General features: G+C 42.1%; 1 protein-coding gene and 3 pseudogenes across 4 annotated transcripts; all 4 read left to right on the top strand.

Moving 5' to 3' along the window:
* The first annotated feature begins 999 nt into the window (after positions 1-999).
* On the top strand, positions 1,000-3,889 carry LOC310790059 (protocadherin gamma-A11 pseudogene; annotated as a pseudogene). The gene is made up of 2 exons: positions 1,000-3,301; positions 3,879-3,889. The product of its transcript is annotated as a protocadherin gamma-A11 pseudogene (transcript).
* Positions 3,890-5,056: 1,167 nt separating this feature from the next.
* On the top strand, positions 5,057-8,412 carry LOC310790058 (protocadherin gamma-A11-like; the record flags this gene model as incomplete). Its single annotated transcript, XM_083651761.1, has 2 exons — positions 5,057-7,405; positions 8,398-8,412. The coding sequence occupies exons 1-2, from the start codon at positions 5,114-5,116 to the stop codon at positions 8,410-8,412; spliced, it is 2,307 nt and encodes a 768-aa protein (XP_083507887.1). The 5' UTR covers positions 5,057-5,113.
* A 1,040-nt stretch (positions 8,413-9,452) lies between these two features.
* LOC310790057 (protocadherin gamma-A11 pseudogene) lies at positions 9,453-20,331 on the top strand (annotated as a pseudogene). Its single transcript has 3 exons — positions 9,453-9,755; positions 17,321-19,405; positions 20,317-20,331. The product of its transcript is annotated as a protocadherin gamma-A11 pseudogene (transcript).
* Positions 12,972-15,894, top strand: LOC310790759 (protocadherin gamma-A11 pseudogene; annotated as a pseudogene). Its single transcript has 2 exons — positions 12,972-15,306; positions 15,884-15,894. The product of its transcript is annotated as a protocadherin gamma-A11 pseudogene (transcript).
* Positions 20,332-21,106: the final 775 nt, after the last annotated feature.

Genomic DNA, 21,106 nt, shown 5'->3' with positions numbered 1-21,106 from the left:
TTATTTCAGAATGATTTCTCTCTCTCTCTCTCTCTCTCTCTCTCTCTCTCTCTCTCTCACACACACACACACACACACACACACACACACACACACACACACACACACACACACACACACACACACACACACACACACACACACACACACACACACACACACACACACACACACACACACACACTATTGATAACTGTGATAGAGTTTCGATTTGAACAGTGAACTTGTCAGTGGGCTAATATACCTCGAGATGCTAAATGGAGGAATACATTTTTCCTGTTATCAGTTGTGAATATTTTAATACCTTGTATTTCTCATTTTTATAGTTTAGTGAAAACATTTGATGGTTTTCAAAGTTGGCTATTCAGTCAGGTGTTCAGTCAAAATAACAGTTGGTTGAAACAAGTGTGGCAATGACCAATGACTACTTTCAGTTGAGTCTCTGTCCATGGTGCTGAAAGCTGTGTTAACTCTGGGAGTGTTTCAAGGTCAAACGTTTCACACTGATTACTTATTATGATGTTGTTTTTAATCTGTTTTTGCTTATTGTACATGTTTCTACATGACTATTGCAATAAATAGCCAGTTGGGTTTGGATTGGATCGTGATATAAACTATATTGCAACTTGTGTTGATTAATCAAAATTGATGTGTAATATGTGTACTAAACCCATGGGGTCGCTGTTCACTTGCTGATATGAGACAGTTCACGTCTCCACCCACTGCAATATTATAGAGTATGGTCGAAAAAGCAAATGTGCCATTGCTGTAGAAACGTTGAAAGGTGCATGGCTTTTACCAATACCCTTTCATTTGATTATGGAGATATAATACCCTTCTTTGCAAGAGCAATTCTGGAATAATATAGCGTTTAGGATAGCTCTCGGTTCCTGAGAAACAATGGGACACAAAAGAAAATTGTTGCTGGGCCTTGTCTGCGGCTTTGCTCTCCTCGTCCAATTTACCACTGGAGACCTGAGCTATTCTATTCCGGAGGAGATGAAACGTGGATCCATTATTGGAAATATAGCGAAGGATCTTGGGCTGGACAATGGGAGAATGTCTGCTCGTAAGGCCCGTATTGATACTGAGGAAGACTACAAGCGTTTTTGTCAAATTGATTTAAGAACGGGGAGTTTTGTCGTCGGAGAAAGGATTGACAGAGAGGAGCTGTGTGGAGAGAAGGTTTCTTGTATGCTTAAATTCGAATTGGTCCTAGAGAACCCTTTGGAGCTGCATCGCATTTCACTGCTTATCCAGGATGTAAATGATAATTCACCCATTTTCCCAAAGGATACAATCAAACTGGAAATAAGAGAATCAGCTGTCAAAGGAGCTCGATATCGAGTTAACGAGGCACATGACGCTGACATCGGGCAAAATGCGGTTCAGCTGTACAGTTTACAAAATAATGACAATTTTATTTTGTCTGTTCGTGGCGATACTGGTGGGTCTAAGAACGTTGAGTTGGTGTTAGACAAAGAGCTAGACAGAGAAAAACAACATGATTTGAATCTAGTGCTCGTTGCAGTTGATGGAGGCAAGCCACAAAGATCAGGAACTGCTATTATACACGTCACTGTACTGGATGCTAATGATAACGCCCCAGTGTTTAGCCAGGCCGTTTATAAAGCGAGTCTGGCTGAAAACTATCCTCTAGACACTGTAGTCGTTACTGTGAGCGCAACTGATGCAGATGAGGGAGTCAACGGAGAGGTGACATATGAATTTAGTCGCATTTCAGAGAGGGCGAAAAAAGTATTCTCACTGAACAGTAAAAGTGGAGAGATAAAAGTAATAGGACCGATCGATTTTGAGAGTGATTCTAAATATGAGATGCGCATAGACGCCAAAGATGGCTATGGGCTTTCATCTGATTCGAGGGTAATGATTGATATCACTGATGTAAATGACAACGCCCCCGTGATATATCTGAAATCAGTCACTAACCCCATACCAGAGAATGTGTCACCTGGTACAGAGGTGGGCATCATTAACGTACAGGATAGAGACTCTGACAATAACCGACAGGTCCGCTGCTCCATTCAGCAAAACGTCCCTTTTAAGTTGGTTCCTTCCATCAAAAACTACTATTCTCTGGTGACCACGGCCCAACTGGACCGTGAACTAGTGTCTGATTACAACATTACAATCACTGTCACCGACGAGGGCTCTCCTCCTCTGTCCTCCTCTAAAACTGTTCAATTATCTGTTGCTGACGTCAACGACAACCCACCTGTGTTTGAGGAACAGTCCTACAGCGCCCACGTGACTGAAAATAACAAACCTGGCTCCACTTTATGCTCCGTTACTGCTCGAGACCCAGACTGGAGACAAAACGGTACAGTGATTTATTCTCTTTTACCTGGAGAGGTAAACGGTGCCCCGGTGTCCTCCTATCTGTCCGTTAACGGAGACACGGGGGTGATCCACGCTGTGAGGGCGTTTGATTATGAACAGTTCAGGAGCTTTAAAGTCCACGTGATGGCCAGAGACAACGGTTCTCCCCCGCTCAGCAGCAACGTGACCGTCAGTGTCTTCATAACGGATGTGAATGACAACTCCCCTCAGATACTGTACCCCGCCCCGGAAGGCAACTCCTTCATGACCGAGCTGGTCCCCAAAGCTGCGCACGGAGGCTCTCTGGTGTCCAAGGTGATAGCGGTGGACGGGGACTCCGGACAGAACGCCTGGCTGTCCTATCATATAGTCAAATCCACTGATCCGGGACTTTTCACTATTGGTCTCCACAGCGGAGAGATTAGGACACAGCGGGACATTTCTGAATCTGACAGCATGAAACAGAACCTTATTGTGTCAGTGAAAGATAACGGACAGCCCTCTCTCTCTGCCACCTGTTCCATGTATTTACTTATTTCTGATAACTTGGCTGAAGTGCCAGAACTGAAGGATATGTCTTATGATGAGAGCAACTCCAAGCTGACCTCTTATCTGATCATCGCGCTGGTGTCCGTCTCCACCTTTTTCCTGACCTTCATTATTGTCATCCTGGGTGTGAGGTTTTGTCGCAGGAGAAAGCCCAGACTGTTGTTTGACGGAGCAGTCGCCATCCCCAGCGCTTATCTCCCTCCCAATTACGCAGATGTTGATGGCACAGGAACTTTATGCAGCACTTACAATTATGACGCCTACTTGACAACAGGTTCTAGAACCAGTGACTTCAAGTTCGTCAGCTCTTACAATGATAACACGCTGCCAGCTGACCAGACTCTGAGAAAAAGTCCATCTGATTTTGCTGAGGCGTTTGGAGATTCTGATGGTTCCCCAGAGGTAGGAACATGTTTCAAAATTGAATTTTTTTTTGTCAAACCTGCTCAGCCAATTCAATTTTGCATTAACTCACCCCGATTAGAAACAATTTATTTGTTTGTCCTATACGATGTTCATAAAAATGTAGCCCGTATGCTTGGAATGGCTAATGACCTAATTGCGGAACGTGTTGCATCAGCTAGTCTCAGTTCCCCTCCTTTTGTTTTGTTTTGTTGTTTTGTTGTTGATTTTTTGTATTAATATTATTAATATTTTAATCCAAGCTAATCCAAGTGGGACATTTTTATCAATTGTCTGCTTGTCATTGTGACATGTTTGACGTTTTATAATATCCAGCTATATGCACTTTGTCTTGGAATAATTCACTAATCTGTTTTATTGTGGCCCTGTCCTTGGTGCTGAAACGTCTAAAACCTCTCTTTCCGTAACAATTTACCCGCCGGTGTGCTAATAGGAGTCTAGTCCGTTTCATAATTTGTTCTTTCAGTCGATCAATCTCTCCCTCGACGCGCGCCTGCCTGTCTGCCTGTATGTCTCTGTCCTTGGTGCTGAAATGTGCTTGGTTTCTTCATCCATTTTCGCAATAGGCCGACATTGACTTCTGATGTTGACGTCATTTTCCTTTTATATTGCATATATTTTTTCAAGCTATGCTCCAAGTTTTTTCTTTCTTTGTTTTTTTAAACCGACATGATGAACTTGGCTCGTTAGATAAATATTGATTTTGAGCTCATTACTGTTTCTGGATTTTATTGTAACGTCATGCACAGGCTGGAAAAAGAGCAACCATGACATCTTTTTTGTTTTGTTTTGGTAGTAGCACCTCATTTTTGGTTCTCTCTGGAAAGGGATGGGTTTTCAATGCAGAGGAGAAGAAGGGAGACGTGTAATCAGAAAAGAAGGAATCCACCTTCAGAGGGTTATTGAAAAAGAAGCATTTGAATACGTTTTATGACAATGTTTTCATTTGCCATGTTTTGTCAAAGGCTATTGTCATGAAATTGGATCATTAAGCGAGTGTTATCATGTTATCAGCGATGTTTATCAAATTGCAGGATCGAAGTATAATATAGTGTAACATGGATTTGTAAGATAAAGGGCAATTTGAATCTATAGGAAGGTGAATTATTTTTTCATCCTCACATTTAGAATTGTTTTCACCCTCAGACTTTCATTATCTGGGTAGTTTTATTTAAATTCTCTGCAGCTAACTGTTCTTGGATTTAATTTGAAGCAATACCATTCTTATCTACGGATTCAAATGTAATATTAATACAGATTTTATGTCTCATCTCTATAATTTTATTACAATTTTGATTAAATATTTGTATATGCGTGTATTATATTACCGTGAGTGGTATATATAAAGCAAAGCTAATTTTCCATTCGGCTTAGATTCAATGGCTTCAAAGGGTTCTCATACCGCCGGAGGTGTTTCATTTATTCTATAAAAATCAGACATTGCAGTGTTATATCTGAAAAATACTCGTGGTGTCGCTATGTACCAACTAAGGTAGGAAGCAGCCACCCTCCACCGATTGGCGTGGGCGAATACAAAGCGAAATCCTGGTAGGCTACTGTGCTGCATTTGAGCGAGGACGCTTCACATAAACGCAACATACTTTTGTTTATTGGATAACAAAACAAGAAAATATCAGTGATATCTTTTGGAATACATCGAGAAGCAGACTTGAATCTATTGTGTGACTTCATTGGAATGATGAGGCACATTAGATCTGCGCTACACCGTCATGGCATTGCGTTTATTTTTCTTATTTTGCACTCTGCCTATGGAGACGTGAGCTACTCTATTCCAGAGGAGATGAAACGAGGATCTGTGATTGGGAATATAGCCAAGGATCTAGGACTTGAAGTGGGCAGACTGTCTGCTCGCAAAGCCCGTATTGATATTGAAGGTAATAACGTTCAGTATTGTGCTCTTAATCTAAATACCGGAGACCTGACTGTCCATGAAAGGATTGACAGAGAAGGGCTTTGTGCGAAAAAGGCATCGTGTGTTTTGAAACAGGAACTCATTCTGGAAAATCCATTAGAACTGCACCGCATTAATATCCGCGTTCAAGATATTAATGACAACGCGCCGCAGTTTAAAGAAGATTTACAAAAATTTGAAATTCGTGAATCAGCAGACAAGGGTGCACGTTTTCTTCTGGCGGAGGCGCACGATGGAGACATGGCAGAAAATGGCGTTCAGGGCTATACACTGCAACAGAATGACCATTTCAAATTAAATGTAAACACTAAAGCTGGTGGACGAAAATATAGTGAATTAGTGTTAGACAAAGAATTAGACAGGGAGGAAAAACAAGAGATTATGCTCTTGCTTACCGCATTAGATGGTGGTTCTCCTCAGAGATCAGGCACTGTAGTCATACGCGTCGCTGTACTGGATGCTAATGATAATGTACCGGTGTTTAGCCAGGCCGTTTATAAAGCCAGCTTGCCTGAAAACTCTCCCCTTGATACTGTAGTGCTTACAGTCAGTGCTACTGATGCAGACGAGGGTGTGAATGGCGAAGTTACCTATGGGTTTGATCATGTTTCTGATGGAAATAGCAATGTATTTTCACTAAACCCTAAAACAGGAGAAGTTAGGGTGACTGGATCTATTGATTTTGAAAAAGAGTCGTCATATGAAATGCAGATTAGCGCTAAAGATGGTCTTGGATTGACGTCATACGCAACATTAATAATTGAGATTACGGATATAAATGACAACGCCCCGGTGATAAATCTAAAATCTCTGACTAATCCTATACCAGAGAACGTGTCACCTGGTACAGAGGTGGGCATCATTAACGTGCAGGATAGAGACTCTGAGAATAACAAACAGGTCCGCTGCTCCATTCAACAAAACGCCCCCTTTAAGTTGGTTCCCTCCATCAAAAACTATTATTCTCTGGTGACCACGGGCCAACTGGACCGTGAACTAGTGTCTGATTACAACATTACAATCACTGCCACCGACGAGGGCTCTCCTCCTCTGTCCTCCTCTAAAACTGTTCAGTTATCTGTTGCTGACGTCAACGACAACCCACCTGTGTTTGAGGAACAGTCCTACAGCGCCCACGTGACTGAAAATAACAAACCTGGCTCCACGTTATGCTCTGTTACTGCTCGAGACCCAGACTGGAGACAAAACGGTACAGTGATTTATTCTATTTTACCTGGAGAGGTGAACGGTGCCCCGGTGGCCTCCTATCTGTCCGTTAACGGAGACACGGGGGTGATCCACGCTGTGAGGCCGTTTGATTATGAACAGTTCAGGAGCTTTAAAGTCCACGTGATGGCCAGAGACAACGGTTCTCCTCCGCTCAGCAGCAACGTGACCGTCAGTGTCTTCATTACGGATGTGAATGACAACTCTCCTCAGATACTGTACCCCGCCCCGGAGGGCAACTCCTTCATGACCGAGCTGGTCCCCAAAGCTGCGCACGGAGGCTCTCTGGTGTCCAAGGTGATAGCTGTGGACGGGGACTCCGGACAGAACGCCTGGCTGTCCTATCATATAGTCAAATCCACTGATCCGGGACTTTTCACTATTGGTCTCCACAGCGGAGAGATCAGGACACAGCGGGACATTTCTGAATCTGACAGCATGAAACAGAACCTTATTGTGTCAGTGAAAGATAACGGACAGCCCTCTCTCTCTGCCACCTGTTCCATGTATTTACTTATTTCTGATAACTTGGCTGAAGTGCCAGAACTGAAGGATATGTCGCATGATGAGAGCAACTCCAAGCTGACCTCTTATCTGATCATCGCGCTGGTGTCCGTCTCCACCTTTTTCCTGACCTTCATTATTGTCATCCTGGGTGTGAGGTTCTGTCGCAGCAGAAAGCCCAGACTGTTGTTTGACGGAGCGGTCGCCATCCCCAGCGCGTATCTCCCTCCCAATTACGCAGATGTTGACGGCACAGGAACTTTACGCAGCACTTACAATTATGACGCCTACTTGACAACAGGTTCCAGAACCAGTGACTTCAAGTTCGTGACATCTTACAATGACAACACGCTGCCAGCTGACCAGACTCTGAGGAAGAGTCCATCTGACTTTGCTGAGGCGTTTGGAGATTCTGATGGTTCCCCAGAGGTAGGAGCAGGTTTCAGATTTCTATTGAGCAAGATTTATCAAACTTTTCGAGGCTCTTTTGAAACTTACCAGTAGGTGTAGGTGAATATTTCCCTCAGACGCTGCCCCTGTTATGTAATTTTGTGGTCTGCACTTTGCCTTGAGAGCTAATTCAGTGCTCAATGTGTATCAATCAAGGATTAGTCTGCTTGTCATTCTGACCCCCCCATCCATATAATAGTTATCTCCAGCTATTTGTATTCTGTCTTACCGCGGATCATGTGTAGGCGGGCTTTTTTAGACTACTACTCCTACTGCATGCGGTTTTGAGTTGCTCTATCCTTGGTGCTGAAATGTGTTTCATCTCTTTAATCCGAATTTCTTGTCTTCTCATGTTGACGACGTTTTTATTGGTCTGTTACTGTATGGTGAATAGAAACAACTGTTTTTGTTTGTCCAAACTCCAAACCATGCTGTTCATAAACAAATGTTTTAATTGCTATATTGACTTAATTGGGACACCCCTTATGAATAACCCAATTATAAACAGTGCATCGACTTTTCTCAAATAAGTCACCTAATTATTTCAAACGTAATTTTTGACTACACCTTTTTTGTCCTTGAAACCGTGTTATTGAGATTCCTTATCCAACTCATAGGCAATGACGTTGTCTGAACACCTTAGATTTAGGCATATGCCAGTTGTGCATATTGTTGATTTACTTTTTTCAACGGCTTAAAGGGATTCCACGATTCCACTCTATCTATCTATCTATCTATCTATCTATCTATCTATCTATCTATCTATCTATCTATCTATCTATCTATCTATCTATCTATCTATCTATCTATCATCTATCTATCTATCTCTCTGTCTCGTCAATTTGCTACTTGTCTGATGTTGCGTCGCATATCACGCTTATCATGCTTGAGCTATTTTCATGCATATTGATTCATACCTACAGTATCAATGCACTTTTAAAACTGTTTGCCATGACTGCATGTTCTTTCAGATTGGAGTGAAGTGATGGGATTACGGAGGGCGTTTTATGCCTAGAATGATCATTGCACTATAGCTACTTTTTGGAACGTGCGCTGCAGTGCGTGTTGTTCGGTTTCCTTCCAATGGAAGGATTTAATGGCAGCATCACGACCAGTGAGTAGTTAGATCTCACGCCACGTGATCCCATTTTGAGTTGGAAGCGACCTCTGACCGTTGTGTGTTTGGAGCGCTTTGGGCTTCGGATAAATAAAATGTCATCCACGATAATGGTTCTCTTTCCTTGCGCATACGAATCTCCTGCAGTCTAAACAAGACCTGATTATAACAGGACAAGTAATTGATTGCGTTTTGATAACAGTTAAAAGTAAAATAAATGAATAAATAAATAAATAAATAAATAGATAAATAGATAAATAAATAAATAAATAAATAGCAACTACTACTAGTACTACTACTACTACTACTACTACTACAACAACAACAACTATATTACTACTAATAATTGCAATAATGACAATAATAATAATAATAATAATAATAATAATAATAATAATAATAACAATAATAACAATAATAATAATAATAATAATAATAATGATTATGATGATGATTAACAACAACAACAACAACAATAACAACAACAACAACCAACAACAACAACCAAATAACTTGCCGTCATGCATTCCCTGGAATTATGCTGTTTTACTTGATAAATATCTACAATAATTCGTTTGAGTAGGCTATCTAGTTTATACATCTATCTAAGTAGAACTGATTTCATTGTTTTTTAATATCATGATTCAGGGAACAAATAGCCTATATTGCCTGTTATTTCTTAACTCCACTCACGGTGTCGCTATCTGCCCTGTCTACACGACAAATTCCCATTCCTCCACTCTCTGATGTGTAGACGAATACAAGCAGTCATTCTTGAGTTGCTGTTGACTGGCGAGGCTGCAGACACAATAGCTGTGCGGATAGCTGTCGGTTTTCGTTGATTGCATATAGCGAGCCCTTATATTGGGTCACCTCAGTGGAAACCACTCTATAAAATTTAAATCTACAATGGGGCGCAAAGGATTCACCATCATGTGCTGCTTCGTTTACTTGCTCCCGTGGCATTGCGTATATGGAGATGTGAGTTATTCTTTTCCAGAGGAGATGAAACGCGGATCTGTTATTGGGAATATAGCGAAGGATCTCGGCCTGGAGACGGGCAATCTATCCACGAGAAAGGCCCGTATTGATACCGAAAGGAATCGCAAACGGTATTGCGACATCAACCTCAGTAACGGAGATTTAATAGTTGCCGACAGGATTGACCGAGAGGGGCTTTGTGCGAAAAAGGCCTCGTGTGTTATAAAACATGAACTTGTGTTGGAGAATCCTCTGGAGCTGCATCGTTTCAGTCTGCATGTTCAAGATATAAACGACAACTCCCCGCAATTTAATGAAGAATCCATCCATATTGTTTCGGGCATGTTTCAGAGGATGTAAGGAATGTTTTTAGTATTGACCGTAAAACAGGAAAAATCAGAGTTAAGGGTACCATTGATTTTGAAACTGTTACAACATATGAATTGCGCATTAAAGCAAAGGATGGTTTAGGGTTATCATCATACACAACGGTAAATATTGAGATCACTGATGTAAATGACAACACACCTGTAATCTATTTGAAATCTTTGACTAATCCCATCCCAGAGAATGTGTCACCTGGTACAGAGGTGGCCATCATTAACGTGCAGGATGCAGACTCTGAAAATAACCAAAATGTACACTGCACTATTATGCAAAATGTCCCTTTTAAACTGGTTCCCTCCATCAAAAATTATTATTCTCTGGTGACCACGGGCCAACTGGACCGTGAACTAGTGTTTGATTACAACATTACAATCACTGCCACCGACGAGGGCTCTCCTCCTCTGTCCTCCTCTAAAACTGTTCAGTTATCTGTTGCTGACGTCAACGACAACCCACCTGTGTTTGAGGAACAGTCCTACAGCGCCTACGTGACTGAAAATAACAAACCTGGCTCCACTTTATGCTCCGTTACTGCTCGAGACCCAGATTGGAGACAAAATGGTACAGTGATTTATTCTCTTTTACCTGGAGAGGTGAACGGTGCCCCGGTGGCCTCCTATCTGTCCGTTAACGGAGACACAGGGGTGATCCACGCTGTGAGGTCGTTTGATTATGAACAGTTTAGGAACTTTAAAGTCCACGTGATGGCCAGAGACAACGGTTCTCCTCCGCTCAGCAGCAACGTGACCGTCAGTGTCTTCATAACGGATTTGAATGACAACTCTCCTCAGATACTGTACCCCGCCCCGGAAGGCAACTCCTTCATGACCGAGCTGGTCCCCAAAGCTGCGCACGGAGGCTCTCTGGTGTCCAAGGTGATAGCGGTGGACGCGGACTCCGGACAGAAAGCCTGGCTGTCCTATCATATAGTCAAATCCACTGATCCGGGACTTTTCACTATTGGTCTCCACAGCGGAGAGATCAGGACACAGCGGGACATTTCTGAATCTGACAGCATGAAACAGAACCTTATTGTGTCTGTGAAAGATAACGGACAGCCCTCTCTCTCTGCCACCTGTTCCATGTATTTACTTATTTCTGATAACTTGGCTGAAGTGCCAGAACTGAAGGATATGTCTTATGATGAGAGCAACTCCAAGCTGACCTCTTATCTGATCATCGCGCTGGTGTCCATCTCCACCTTTTTCCTGACCTTCATTATTGTCATCCTGGGTGTGAGGTTTTGTCGCAGGAGAAAGCCCAGACTGTTGTTTGACGGAGCGGTCGCCATCCCCAGCGCTTATCTCCCTCCCAATTACGCAGAGGTTGATGGCACAGGAACTTTACGCAGTACTTACAATTATGACGCCTACTTGACAACGGGTTCTAGAACCAGTGACTTCAAGTTCGTCAGCTCTTACAATGACAACACACTGCCTGCTGACCAGACTCTGAGGAAAAGTCCATCTGACTTTGCTGAGGCATTCGGAGATTCTGATGGTTCCCCAGAGGTAGGAGTCGGTTTTAGATTTCAATTTGACAAGGAGTCAATTTACAGTTTTGTTTAAAATATTCACGTTATTATTGCTCTTTCCCCTGTGTGTATACAAGTAACCAGTTTGGTTTGTCTCTGAACCATGCTGTTTGTAAGCATTTATGCTTGTTTTAAGGGCTTTTGACTTCAGTGGGAGTTGTTTACATTTGACTTTGTGTACTTTTCTGAAATGTTTTGTCAGTCAGGGGAGTTTCCGGAGGTAGGCCTCAATTTAAAGCAGATTTTCAGTATTTTTCAACCTGACAAAGCTTGCAGACCATTAAGTCTGCAGGCTTTGTCAGGTTTAAAGCCCAAAGAGTACCCCGGGCAGAGGTGCACTCAATCAGCCTAACGACCCCAACACCAGGCTCCTGCAAGACAGGAGAGTGGGAGGGTCATCACAAATGCTAAAATCTGATCAGATGGGGACAACAAGATCACATGGCCCATCTTTCCTCTCAGACATGCCACTACTGGAAGATTCAAAGACTCTGAGGAGTTCACTGAGTTATCTCATGTCATTCATTCTGACAGTCGCTGTTTCCATTTCTATTTGTCTTATTTCAGAATGATTTCTCTCTCTCTCTCTCTCTCTCTCTCTCTCTCTCTCTCTCTCACACACACACACACACACACACACACACACACACACACACACACACACACACACACACACACACACACACACACACACACACACACACACACACACACACACACACACACACACACACACACACACACTATTGATAACTGTGATAGAGTTTCGATTTGAACAGTGAACTTGTCAGTGGGCTAATATACCTCGAGATGCTAAATGGAGGAATACATTTTTCCTGTTATCAGTTGTGAATATTTTAATACCTTGTATTTCTCATTTTTATAGTTTAGTGAAAACATTTGATGGTTTTCAAAGTTGGCTATTCAGTCAGGTGTTCAGTCAAAATAACAGTTGGTTGAAACAAGTGTGGCAATGACCAATGACTACTTTCAGTTGAGTCTCTGTCCATGGTGCTGAAAGCTGTGTTAACTCTGGGAGTGTTTCAAGGTCAAACGTTTCACACTGATTACTTATTATGATGTTGTTTTTAATCTGTTTTTGCTTATTGTACATGTTTCTACATGACTATTGCAATAAATAGCCAGTTGGGTTTGGATTGGATCGTGATATAAACTATATTGCAACTTGTGTTGATTAATCAAAATTGATGTGTAATATGTGTACTAAACCCATGGGGTCGCTGTTCACTTGCTGATATGAGACAGTTCACGTCTCCACCCACTGCAATATTATAGAGTATGGTCGAAAAAGCAAATGTGCCATTGCTGTAGAAACGTTGAAAGGTGCATGGCTTTTACCAATACCCTTTCATTTGATTATGGAGATATAATACCCTTCTTTGCAAGAGCAATTCTGGAATAATATAGCGTTTAGGATAGCTCTCGGTTCCTGAGAAACAATGGGACACAAAAGAAAATTGTTGCTGGGCCTTGTCTGCGGCTTTGCTCTCCTCGTCCAATTTACCACTGGAGACCTGAGCTATTCTATTCCGGAGGAGATGAAACGTGGATCCATTATTGGAAATATAGCGAAGGATCTTGGGCTGGACAATGGGAGAATGTCTGCTCGTAAGGCCCGTATTGATACTGAGGAAGACTACAAGCGTTTTTGTCAAATTGATTTAAGAACGGGGAGTTTTGTCGTCGGAGAAAGGATTGACAGAGAGGAGCTGTGTGGAGAGAAGGTTTCTTGTATGCTTAAATTCGAATTGGTCCTAGAGAACCCTTTGGAGCTGCATCGCATTTCACTGCTTATCCAGGATGTAAATGATAATTCACCCATTTTCCCAAAGGATACAATCAAACTGGAAATAAGAGAATCAGCTGTCAAAGGAGCTCGATATCGAGTTAACGAGGCACATGACGCTGACATCGGGCAAAATGCGGTTCAGCTGTACAGTTTACAAAATAATGACAATTTTATTTTGTCTGTTCGTGGCGATACTGGTGGGTCTAAGAACGTTGAGTTGGTGTTAGACAAAGAGCTAGACAGAGAAAAACAACATGATTTGAATCTAGTGCTCGTTGCAGTTGATGGAGGCAAGCCACAAAGATCAGGAACTGCTATTATACACGTCACTGTACTGGATGCTAATGATAACGCCCCAGTGTTTAGCCAGGCCGTTTATAAAGCGAGTCTGGCTGAAAACTATCCTCTAGACACTGTAGTCGTTACTGTGAGCGCAACTGATGCAGATGAGGGAGTCAACGGAGAGGTGACATATGAATTTAGTCGCATTTCAGAGAGGGCGAAAAAAGTATTCTCACTGAACAGTAAAAGTGGAGAGATAAAAGTAATAGGACCGATCGATTTTGAGAGTGATTCTAAATATGAGATGCGCATAGACGCCAAAGATGGCTATGGGCTTTCATCTGATTCGAGGGTAATGATTGATATCACTGATGTAAATGACAACGCCCCCGTGATATATCTGAAATCAGTCACTAACCCCATACCAGAGAATGTGTCACCTGGTACAGAGGTGGGCATCATTAACGTACAGGATAGAGACTCTGACAATAACCGACAGGTCCGCTGCTCCATTCAGCAAAACGTCCCTTTTAAGTTGGTTCCTTCCATCAAAAACTACTATTCTCTGGTGACCACGGCCCAACTGGACCGTGAACTAGTGTCTGATTACAACATTACAATCACTGTCACCGACGAGGGCTCTCCTCCTCTGTCCTCCTCTAAAACTGTTCAATTATCTGTTGCTGACGTCAACGACAACCCACCTGTGTTTGAGGAACAGTCCTACAGCGCCCACGTGACTGAAAATAACAAACCTGGCTCCACTTTATGCTCCGTTACTGCTCGAGACCCAGACTGGAGACAAAACGGTACAGTGATTTATTCTCTTTTACCTGGAGAGGTAAACGGTGCCCCGGTGTCCTCCTATCTGTCCGTTAACGGAGACACGGGGGTGATCCACGCTGTGAGGGCGTTTGATTATGAACAGTTCAGGAGCTTTAAAGTCCACGTGATGGCCAGAGACAACGGTTCTCCCCCGCTCAGCAGCAACGTGACCGTCAGTGTCTTCATAACGGATGTGAATGACAACTCCCCTCAGATACTGTACCCCGCCCCGGAAGGCAACTCCTTCATGACCGAGCTGGTCCCCAAAGCTGCGCACGGAGGCTCTCTGGTGTCCAAGGTGATAGCGGTGGACGGGGACTCCGGACAGAACGCCTGGCTGTCCTATCATATAGTCAAATCCACTGATCCGGGACTTTTCACTATTGGTCTCCACAGCGGAGAGATTAGGACACAGCGGGACATTTCTGAATCTGACAGCATGAAACAGAACCTTATTGTGTCAGTGAAAGATAACGGACAGCCCTCTCTCTCTGCCACCTGTTCCATGTATTTACTTATTTCTGATAACTTGGCTGAAGTGCCAGAACTGAAGGATATGTCTTATGATGAGAGCAACTCCAAGCTGACCTCTTATCTGATCATCGCGCTGGTGTCCGTCTCCACCTTTTTCCTGACCTTCATTATTGTCATCCTGGGTGTGAGGTTTTGTCGCAGGAGAAAGCCCAGACTGTTGTTTGACGGAGCAGTCGCCATCCCCAGCGCTTATCTCCCTCCCAATTACGCAGATGTTGATGGCACAGGAACTTTATGCAGCACTTACAATTATGACGCCTACTTGACAACAGGTTCTAGAACCAGTGACTTCAAGTTCGTCAGCTCTTACAATGATAACACGCTGCCAGCTGACCAGACTCTGAGAAAAAGTCCATCTGATTTTGCTGAGGCGTTTGGAGATTCTGATGGTTCCCCAGAGGTAGGAACATGTTTCAAAATTGAATTTTTTTTTGTCAAACCTGCTCAGCCAATTCAATTTTGCATTAACTCACCCCGATTAGAAACAATTTATTTGTTTGTCCTATACGATGTTCATAAAAATGTAGCCCGTATGCTTGGAATGGCTAATGACCTAATTGCGGAACGTGTTGCATCAGCTAGTCTCAGTTCCCCTCCTTTTGTTTTGTTTTGTTGTTTTGTTGTTGATTTTTTGTATTAATATTATTAATATTTTAATCCAAGCTAATCCAAGTGGGACATTTTTATCAATTGTCTGCTTGTCATTGTGACATGTTTGACGTTTTATAATATCCAGCTATATGCACTTTGTCTTGGAATAATTCACTAATCTGTTTTATTGTGGCCCTGTCCTTGGTGCTGAAACGTCTAAAACCTCTCTTTCCGTAACAATTTACCCGCCGGTGTGCTAATAGGAGTCTAGTCCGTTTCATAATTTGTTCTTTCAGTCGATCAATCTCTCCCTCGACGCGCGCCTGCCTGTCTGCCTGTATGTCTCTGTCCTTGGTGCTGAAATGTGCTTGGTTTCTTCATCCATTTTCGCAATAGGCCGACATTGACTTCTGATGTTGACGTCATTTTCCTTTTATATTGCATATATTTTTTCAAGCTATGCTCCAAGTTTTTTCTTTCTTTGTTTTTTTAAACCGACATGATGAACTTGGCTCGTTAGATAAATATTGATTTTGAGCTCATTACTGTTTCTGGATTTTATTGTAACGTCATGCACAGGCTGGAAAAAGAGCAACCATGACATCTTTTTTGTTTTGTTTTGGTAGTAGCACCTCATTTTTGGTTCTCTCTGGAAAGGGATGGGTTTTCAATGCAGAGGAGAAGAAGGGAGACGTGTAATCAGAAAAGAAGGAATCCACCTTCAGAGGGTTATTGAAAAAGAAGCATTTGAATACGTTTTATGACAATGTTTTCATTTGCCATGTTTTGTCAAAGGCTATTGTCATGAAATTGGATCATTAAGCGAGTGTTATCATGTTATCAGCGATGTTTATCAAATTGCAGGATCGAAGTATAATATAGTGTAACATGGATTTGTAAGATAAAGGGCAATTTGAATCTATAGGAAGGTGAATTATTTTTTCATCCTCACATTTAGAATTGTTTTCACCCTCAGACTTTCATTATCTGGGTAGTTTTATTTAAATTCTCTGCAGCTAACTGTTCTTGGATTTAATTTGAAGCAATACCATTCTTATCTACGGATTCAAATGTAATATTAATACAGATTTTATGTCTCATCTCTATAATTTTATTACAATTTTGATTAAATATTTGTATATGCGTGTATTATATTACCGGGAGTGGTATATATAAAGCAAAGCTAATTTTCCATTCGGCTTAGATTCAATGGCTTCAAAGGGTTCTCATACCGCCGGAGGTGTTTCATTTATTCTATAAAAATCAGACATTGCAGTGTTATATCTGAAAAATACTCGTGGTGTCGCTATGTACCAACTAAGGTAGGAAGCAGCCACCCTCCACCGATTGGCGTGGGCGAATACAAAGCGAAATTCTGGTACTGTGCTGCATTTGAGCGAGGACGCTTCACATAAACGCAACATACTTTTGTTTATTGGATAACAAAACAAGAAAATATCAGTGATATCTTTTGGAATACATCGAGAAGCAGACTTGAATCTATTGTGTGACTTCATTGGAATGATGAGGCACATTAGATCTGCGCTACACCGTCATGGCATTGCGTTTATTTTTCTTATTTTGCACTCTGCCTATGGAGACGTGAGCTACTCTATTCCAGAGGAGATGAAACGAGGATCTGTGATTGGGAATATAGCCAAGGATCTAGGACTTGAAGTGGGCAGACTGTCTGCTCGCAAAGCCCGTATTGATATTGAAGGTAATAACGTTCAGTATTGTGCTCTTAATCTAAATACCGGAGACCTGACTGTCCATGAAAGGATTGACAGAGAAGGGCTTTGTGCGAAAAAGGCATCGTGTGTTTTGAAACAGGAACTCATTCTGGAAAATCCATTAGAACTGCACCGCATTAATATCCGCGTTCAAGATATTAATGACAACGCGCCGCAGTTTAAAGAAGATTTACAAAAATTTGAAATTCGTGAATCAGCAGACAAGGGTGCACGTTTTCTTCTGGCGGAGGCGCACGATGGAGACATGGCAGAAAATGGTGTTCAGGGCTATACACTGCAACAGAATGACCATTTCAAATTAAATGTAAACACTAAAGCTGGTGGACGAAAATATAGTGAATTAGTGTTAGACAAAGAATTAGACAGGGAGGAAAAACAAGAGATTATGCTCTTGCTTACCGCATTAGATGGTGGTTCTCCTCAGAGATCAGGCACTGTAGTCATACGCGTCGCTGTACTGGATGCTAATGATAATGTACCGGTGTTTAGCCAGGCCGTTTATAAAGCCAGCTTGCCTGAAAACTCTCCCCTTGATACTGTAGTGCTTACAGTCAGTGCTACTGATGCAGACGAGGGTGTGAATGGCGAAGTTACCTATGGGTTTGATCATGTTTCTGATGGAAATAGCAATGTATTTTCACTAAACCCTAAAACAGGAGAAGTTAGGGTGACTGGATCTATTGATTTTGAAAAAGAGTCGTCATATGAAATGCAGATTAGCGCTAAAGATGGTCTTGGATTGACGTCATACGCAACATTAATAATTGAGATTACGGATATAAATGACAACGCCCCGGTGATAAATCTAAAATCTCTGACTAATCCTATACCAGAGAACGTGTCACCTGGTACAGAGGTGGGCATCATTAACGTGCAGGATAGAGACTCTGAGAATAACAAACAGGTCCGCTGCTCCATTCAACAAAACGCCCCCTTTAAGTTGGTTCCCTCCATCAAAAACTATTATTCTCTGGTGACCACGGGCCAACTGGACCGTGAACTAGTGTCTGATTACAACATTACAATCACTGCCACCGACGAGGGCTCTCCTCCTCTGTCCTCCTCTAAAACTGTTCAGTTATCTGTTGCTGACGTCAACGACAACCCACCTGTGTTTGAGGAACAGTCCTACAGCGCCCACGTGACTGAAAATAACAAACCTGGCTCCACGTTATGCTCTGTTACTGCTCGAGACCCAGACTGGAGACAAAACGGTACAGTGATTTATTCTATTTTACCTGGAGAGGTGAACGGTGCCCCGGTGGCCTCCTATCTGTCCGTTAACGGAGACACGGGGGTGATCCACGCTGTGAGGCCGTTTGATTATGAACAGTTCAGGAGCTTTAAAGTCCACGTGATGGCCAGAGACAACGGTTCTCCTCCGCTCAGCAGCAACGTGACCGTCAGTGTCTTCATTACGGATGTGAATGACAACTCTCCTCAGATACTGTACCCCGCCCCGGAGGGCAACTCCTTCATGACCGAGCTGGTCCCCAAAGCTGCGCACGGAGGCTCTCTGGTGTCCAAGGTGATAGCTGTGGACGGGGACTCCGGACAGAACGCCTGGCTGTCCTATCATATAGTCAAATCCACTGATCCGGGACTTTTCACTATTGGTCTCCACAGCGGAGAGATCAGGACACAGCGGGACATTTCTGAATCTGACAGCATGAAACAGAACCTTATTGTGTCAGTGAAAGATAACGGACAGCCCTCTCTCTCTGCCACCTGTTCCATGTATTTACTTATTTCTGATAACTTGGCTGAAGTGCCAGAACTGAAGGATATGTCGCATGATGAGAGCAACTCCAAGCTGACCTCTTATCTGATCATCGCGCTGGTGTCCGTCTCCACCTTTTTCCTGACCTTCATTATTGTCATCCTGGGTGTGAGGTTCTGTCGCAGCAGAAAGCCCAGACTGTTGTTTGACGGAGCGGTCGCCATCCCCAGCGCGTATCTCCCTCCCAATTACGCAGATGTTGACGGCACAGGAACTTTACGCAGCACTTACAATTATGACGCCTACTTGACAACAGGTTCCAGAACCAGTGACTTCAAGTTCGTGACATCTTACAATGACAACACGCTGCCAGCTGACCAGACTCTGAGGAAAAGTCCATCTGACTTTGCTGAGGCGTTTGGAGATTCTGATGGTTCCCCAGAGGTAGGAGCAGGTTTCAGATTTCTATTGAGCAAGATTTATCAAACTTTTCGAGGCTCTTTTGAAACTTACCAGTAGGTGTAGGTGAATATTTCCCTCAGACGCTGCCCCTGTTATGTAATTTTCTGGTCTGCACTTTGCCTTGAGAGCTAATTCAGTGCTCAATGTGTATCAATCAAGGATTAGTCTGCTTGTTATTCTGACCCCCCCATCCATATAATAGTTATCTCCAGCTATTTGTATTCTGTCTTACCGCGGATCATGTGTAGGCGGGCTTTTTTAGACTACTACTCCTACTGCATGCGGGTTTGAGTTGCTCTGTCCTTGGTGCTGAAATGTGTTTCATCTCTTTAATCCGAATTTCTTGTCTTCTCATGTTGACGGCGTTTTTATTGGTCTGTTATGGAGAATAGAAACAACTGTTTTTGTTTGTCCAAACTGCAACCCATGCTGTTCATAAACAAATGTTTTAATTGCTATATTGACTTAATTGGGACACCCCATATGAATAACCCAATTATAAATAGTGCATCGACTTTTCTCAAATAAGTCACCTAATTATTTCAAACGTAATTTTTGACTACACCTTTTTTGTCCTTGAAACCGTGTTATTGAGATTCCTTATCCAACTCATAGGCAATGACGTTGTCTGAACACCTTAGATTTAGGCATATGCCAGTTGCGCATAATATATTGTTGATTGACTTTTTTCAACGGGTTAAAGAGATTACACGATTCCACTCTATCATCTATCATCTATCTATCTATCTCTCTGTCTCGTCAATTTGCTACTTGTCTGATGTTGCGTCGCATATCACGCTTATCATGCTTGAGCTATTTTCATGCATATTGATTCATACCTACAGTATCAATGCACTTTTAAAACTGTTTGCCATGACTGCATGTTCTTTCAGATTGGAGTGAAGTGATGGGATTACGGAGGGCGTTTTATGCCTAGAATGATCATTGCACTAGCTACTTTTTGGAACGTGCGCTGCAGTGCGTGTTGTTCGGTTTCCTTCCAATGGAATGATTTAATGGCAGCATCACGACCAGTGAGTAGTTAGATCTCACGCCACGTGATCCCATTTTGAGTTGGAAGCGACCTTTGACCGTTGTTTGTTTGCATCGCTTTGGGCTTCGGATAAAAAAAAAATTCATCCACCGTGGTTCTCTTTCCTTGCCATGCATCCGAATCTCCTGCAGTCTAAACAAGACCTGATTATAACAGGACAAGTAATTGATTGCGTTTTGATAACAGTTAAAAGTAAAATAAATAAATAAATAAATAAATAAATAAATAAATAAATAAATAGCAACTACTACTACTACTACTACTACTACTACTACTACTACTACTACAACAACAACAACAACAACAACAACAACAACAACAACAACAACAACTATATTACTACTAATAATTGCAATAATGACAATAATAATAATAATAATAATAATAATAATAATAATAATAGTAATAGTAATAATAATAATAATAACAATAACAATAACAACAATAATAATAATAATAATAATAATAATAATGATTATGATGATGATTAACAACAACAACAACAACAACAACAACAATAACGACAACAACCAACAACAACCAAATAACTTGCAGTAATGCATTCCCAGGAATGATGCTGTTTTACTTGATGAATATCTACAATCATTTGTTTGAGTAGGCTATCTAGT

This window comes from Poromitra crassiceps, assembly GCF_964638095.1.
Source record: "Poromitra crassiceps genome assembly, chromosome: 15".
Lineage (NCBI taxonomy): Eukaryota > Metazoa > Chordata > Actinopteri > Beryciformes > Melamphaidae > Poromitra > Poromitra crassiceps.
This window is presented reverse-complemented; position numbering and strand designations above follow the sequence as displayed.